Source organism: Trichechus manatus, unplaced genomic scaffold (genome assembly GCF_000243295.1).
Source record: "Trichechus manatus latirostris isolate Lorelei unplaced genomic scaffold, TriManLat1.0 scaffold00030, whole genome shotgun sequence".
Classification (NCBI taxonomy): Eukaryota; Metazoa; Chordata; class Mammalia; order Sirenia; family Trichechidae; genus Trichechus; species Trichechus manatus.
Genome location: NW_004443966.1, coordinates 4,607,913 through 4,613,393, shown reverse-complemented (window position 1 = coordinate 4,613,393; position 5,481 = coordinate 4,607,913). Strand labels below are relative to the sequence as shown.

At 42.0% G+C, this 5,481-nt stretch overlaps 1 protein-coding gene across 6 annotated transcripts in view; it reads left to right on the top strand.

Moving 5' to 3' along the window:
- Window positions 1–5,154: 5,154 nt before the first annotated feature.
- SLTM (SAFB like transcription modulator) overlaps window positions 5,155–5,481 on the top strand; it is a 40,949-nt gene continuing 40,622 nt past the window's right edge. For 4 of the 6 annotated variants that reach the window (XM_023729687.1, XM_023729685.1, XM_023729686.1 and 1 more), the window contains exon 1: window positions 5,195–5,435. In XM_023729687.1, the coding sequence (XP_023585455.1) occupies window positions 5,274–5,435 (162 nt within the window). In that variant the 5' untranslated portion in view covers window positions 5,195–5,273. Of the gene's footprint in view, window positions 5,436–5,481 lie in introns of all 6 variants that reach the window. The other 2 variants (XM_004374615.2, XM_004374614.2) reach the window with 1 other exon arrangement.

Genomic DNA, 5,481 nt, shown 5'->3' with positions numbered 1-5,481 from the left:
ATCTCTTTTACTTTGAATATATTTAATTCATCAACATTTAATGTAGTTACCCTTATGTTTGGGTTTAAATGTATCATGTTACAATGTACTTTCTATTATCCCACTTGTCTATGTCCCCTCTATCTCCTGTCTTGTTTTCTCTAGGATTGATATTTTTCCATTAGTTTCACAGTTACACATTCTTTTAATATTTGATCACTGGTTACCCTAGATATTATGGCATGCATTTTTGCCCTCTTTTCTGGGATTATTTTCCTTCTGTCTAAAGAACATCATTTAGTATTTACTTCAGTGCAGCTCTATCAGAGTTAATTTTCTCAGTTATTGTTTGAAATTGGCAACGATTTTCCTTAAGTACATTGAAGATACAACGCCACTGTCTTCTGGTTTCCATTGTCACTGCTGAGAAGTCAGCATTAAGTACTGTATTTGCTCCTTTAAAGGTAATTTTTAAATTAATTTTTTTCTCTGCTTGCTTTTAAGATTTTCTTTTTGATTTTCTGTAGTTTCATTAGGATGTATCTTGGTGTATGATTTAAGATTCTATCCTGTTTGGGCTTGTTGAACTTCTTGAATCTATGGATCAGTATCTTTCATAAGTTTGGGGAAGTTCCTATCTATTTCTTCACAGATTGTTTCTACCTCATCCTCTTTTTTCTTCCTGGAAATCTAACTACAAGTATATTAGGTTTTTTCTCTGAATTCTCTTTGCTTCTTACTCTCTGTCATGGATTGAATTGTGTCCCCCCAAAATCCGTGTCGACTTGGCTAGGCCATGATTCCCAGTATTGTGTGGTTGTCCTCCATTCTGTGATCTGATATAATTATCCTATGTGTTGTTAATGCAGCCCTGGTGGCGTAGTGGTTAAGAGCTTGGCAGCTAACCAAAAGGTCAGCAGTTTGAATCCACCAGCCGCTCCTCAGAAACCTTATAGGGCAGTTCTATTCTGTCCCATAGGATCACTACGAGTCAGAATCAACTTGATGGTAATGAAAAAAAAAAAAATGATGTTAATGAGGCAAGATTAGAGGCAGTTATGTTAATGAGGCAGGACACAATCTACAGGATTAGGTTGTATCTTGAGTGGATCCCTTTTGAGATATAAAAGACAGAATTGACCAGAGAGGAGAGGGACTTCATTACTACCGAGCAAGAAGCGACAGGAGTGGAGCATGTCCTTTGGACCCAGGGTCCCTGCGCTGAGAAGCTCCTAGACCAGGGGACAATTGATGACAAGGACCTTCCTCCACAGCCAACAGAGAGAGAGAAAGCCTTCCCCTAGAGCTGGCACCCTGAATTCAGACTTCTAGCCTCCTAGACTGTGAGAGAACAAATGGCTGTTTGTTAAAGCCATCCACTTGCGGTGTTTCTATATTTGGAACAGCACTAGATAACTAACACACTCTCTATGCTGGATATCTTCAGTTTGCCCCTTTCTTCTGATCTTCTCTCTACCCTGCTCCACTCTATTCTGTGTTCCAAGAAGCAGATATTTATGGACCACATTAATTGGTTTCCTTACTCTCACTTCAGGCTACCAGCTGGTTTGGTCAGTGACAAGTAAGGAATGATGACGTTGGACTAGAAGATGGTAAGAAAAGATTGCAGTCTCTCAGAAAAATGGAGTGAACAGTATAAACTGGGGCTTAGCATTAGGGAAAGAAAAAAAGGAAACTATGGAAATGTAAATAAGCTTTCATAGAAAAGAGGAAGGCCCGCAACAAGATTGGTTGACACAGCTGCTGCAACAATGGGCTCAAGCATAACAACAATTGTGAGGATGGTGCAGGACTGGGCAGCGTTTCGTTCTGTTGTACACAGGGTCACTACGAGTCAGAACCAATTTGACAGCACCTAACAACAACAACATAATAAGAAAAAATGCAATGGATTTTGGTATCATCTTGGATCTTCCACTTACTAACTCTACGCTCTTGGACTATTTATTGACATTTTTGAACTGTAGGTTTCTCCTCTATAAAATGAGTATCATTCTATCCATCCTTAAGGGTAAATTTTCCTAGCGTAGGTTCTGAGAGCACTGCGTCCTCTCCTTTATTGCGCTTGCGACAGTAGCAATTTTATGTGTTTCTATGATTTTTTTAATTACAGTTTTAGTTCATCATCAGAGTGTAAGCTTCCTAAGGGCAGGCCAGTTTCTGTTTTCCTTCAAGCAATCAGTATTTACTGAGTGTCTATACTATGTTAGGAGCTCATACAATGGTGAGCAAGATAGACAGTGTGACCATTGTCTTCCCAGAGGCTGGTATGACTGGAGGATAGCAACAATTCAAGAAATGTTCGTTGAACGATGAGCTTTTATCAAAACAAAGTGACATAATGAGTGCAAAAATGCTCAATAAATGGCAAGAGCTTTATACATAAAATACATGCTATCGTTATTTTTTTGAGTAGTATCCTCAGTGCAGAAACATACACAGGTAAAGACAATGTAGCCAGAGGAGCTCAAGCCTGTGATCTTATCCATAACATTGCCTGGTACATTTGCAAAGAATGGGATATCAGATTGCTAGCTTTAGGAGAAAGGAAACATCCAAATAATAACCTGAATATTGAGAAAAATTATTGTGTTCCTTCACCTAAATACATTTTACTAAAAGATGAAAACAGAAAACAATTGTACTAAAGGAATATTCATTAAAAAGTGAATCATTTAGGTAAGTAATTTCAAAAACACAATAATCCTAGGTTAAATGATAAGATTAAATATCCGATATGTTAAAAGTGAAATATCTCCATTCTACCATTTTCTCTATTACAAAAAAAAAAAAAAATTTATGTATGAGGTTTTTCTCCAAGTTATTTTGAATAATTTTAAATCTATAAAAAAGTTTAAATAGTATGCAATGAACAACCTTATACTCTTCATACACTCAGCTGTTAACCAAAAGGTTGGAGGTTCAAGTCCACTCAGAGACCCTTGGAAGTAAGGCCTGGTGATCTACTTCCTAAAAAGCAGCCATTGAAAACTCTATGGAGCACAGTTCTACTCTGACACACATGGGGTTGCCATGAGTCAGAATTGACTCCACAGCAGGCAACTGGTTAGATTCCCTGTTAACATTTTGCCACATTTGTTTTTGATTAATATCTTGCTGTATTTACTTTCACAGTTGGTAAAATATTGCCACATTTGCTTTCTCTCTTTCTCTCAACCATTTGAAAGTAAACTGCAGACAGAATGATACTTCACCCCTAAGTATCTCAGCATGTATCCTCGAAGACCTAGGATATTCTACACAACGATGATGTTATACTCTAGATATTTAACACTGAGATAATAACACAATCTAACAGTCAAAGTTCCCATTGACCAAAAACGTTCTTAGATTTTTATGTTCTTTGATCCAGGATCTAAACAACAATCACGTATGACATTTAGCTGCCATGACTCTTTAGTCATCTTTATTCTAGAACAGTTCCATAACTTTTTTTTTTTTTGTGATGTTGTTATTTTGAAAAGTCTAGACCAGTTAATGTGTAGAATATTCTACAATTGAATTTGCCTGAATGTTCTTTCATGATCAGATTCAGGTTAAACATTTGTAGCAAGAATATTACATAGGTGATGTATACTTCTCAAGTGCATCAGATCAGATGGCACATGTCTCCATTTTAGATAACTCCATTACTAGATTTTAAGAAAAAAAAAAGGCTAACAGAAGAAAAAGTAGTTCCCTTTAAATATCCTGTGAGCTTTTGGTTACTAAAACCCCTCTTTACAAGCTCCACAGAAGGTGGGAGGAGGCGAGTTGAGTGGGAAAGACACTGGAATAAGGAGATTTGAGTTTTAGTGTTAATTTGCCCAATAATTAGCTGTGAGCCTCTAGGTAAATCTCTTAAAATCTTCATCTATTAAAAAAAATATGAGGATTGGGTCAGATTACTAAAGACCTTTTGAATTCTAAAATTCTATGACTGTGACACCAATGTATCAGGAGATCTGGATTTGAGCACCGGCTCTGCGATGTACCAGCTGTGTGAACGTGGACAAGTCATTTAATCACAGTAAGCCTCACAGAGATTTACCTCACAAAGTACTACCTCACGGAGTTAGGACAGATGAAGAGGGTTACTGAATATCAAAGCACATTACAAACCCGAATGTCAAGTATTAGTTTATAATGTCCAATATTCCTCCTTGATCTAACGAGTCGAAGAGAAAAAAGCAATCTAGAGTGAATCAGGCCTCATCAATTTAAGTTTTAAAGCCAGGAAATGCTAGCACATTTTACTGTGCGTCATACTTGATTCATGGAATTTACAGAATAGTTTTTATTCCTAAATGTTTATGCTTTGATGATTAATAGTACTGGCTAAAATCATGAACAGGTACTCACTCACTTGCACAGGCAGGTCCTCCATAAGAAGGTAGTCACTCTTCTTGGATTCCCATATTTTGGGGGGGCAGAACAGTGAACATTGCATACGAGATGGCAACTAGTACCATAAACTAATTTCCTCATTCAGTGAACTATTTCGTGTTGAGCCATCAGATCCACCCCGAGGATGGCAAACCAAGCCAAAGCTGAGGGGAGATTTTCCTGTTTCTCCAGTAGGGGTGGGGGTGGGGGCGCAGCCCTGGAATAAACTAGGGCTGAAGGCATGTTTTCCCTTGAGAAGGCCACTGGGACAGGTCACATGGGCCAACCCTTTACATTCTTGGACTACCCGCTGTACGGTTTCTTTCAGGCCTTTTGAATGGAACTCGGGAAACCGAGTTCTTTAGCGGCCTGTGCACACTGACCACCTTTTTCGATCATTCAGCAGAGCTGATAACCTGTTTCCCTGGGAGAGGCTCGGGGCGCGCGCACGTCTCCCGGGTTTGTGTTTAGTAACACGCGAACTCTATGCCACGTCGTGCCTAGCACACTGTTGTTGCTCAAGACTCGAGACGTTGCAAGAAAATGGCTAACGAGGCCGCGGGGGAAACCGCGGCGCGGAGGACGTTGGTGCGGTTGAACCTGCCTGACGTCCCAGCCCACGCCAGGGGTCGCCCTGCCCAGGTGGCCGCGGCGCATTCGGCGGAGCGCGCCGGTGCCGTCCCCCCAGTGCGCACGCGCGCCCGTCATCCGGGTGCTGCGGGCAGCGGAGGTCGCGCTGGGCGGCGGGGGCGGGGCCGGCGGCTCATTGTGCGCAGCGCCGTGCGTAGCGCCGTGCGTCGCGTCCGCCGCGGCCTGAGCCCAAGTTGGCGCTGCCGCCGCCGCCCTGCAGCCCACCCGCTGCCTGGGCAGCGCGTCGCTCTCCTAAAATGGCTTCCGCTACCGGTGCCGTGGCGGCCGTGGCCGCCTCGGATCAGGCGGAAGGGAAGAAGATCACCGATCTGCGGGTCATCGACCTCAAGTCGGAGCTGAAGCGGCGGAATTTAGACATCACCGGAGTCAAGACGGTGCTCGTCTCGCGACTCAAGCAGGTGAGGCCCGGCCAGGTCCGGAAGCGGAGCGTAGGCCGCGTCTCTG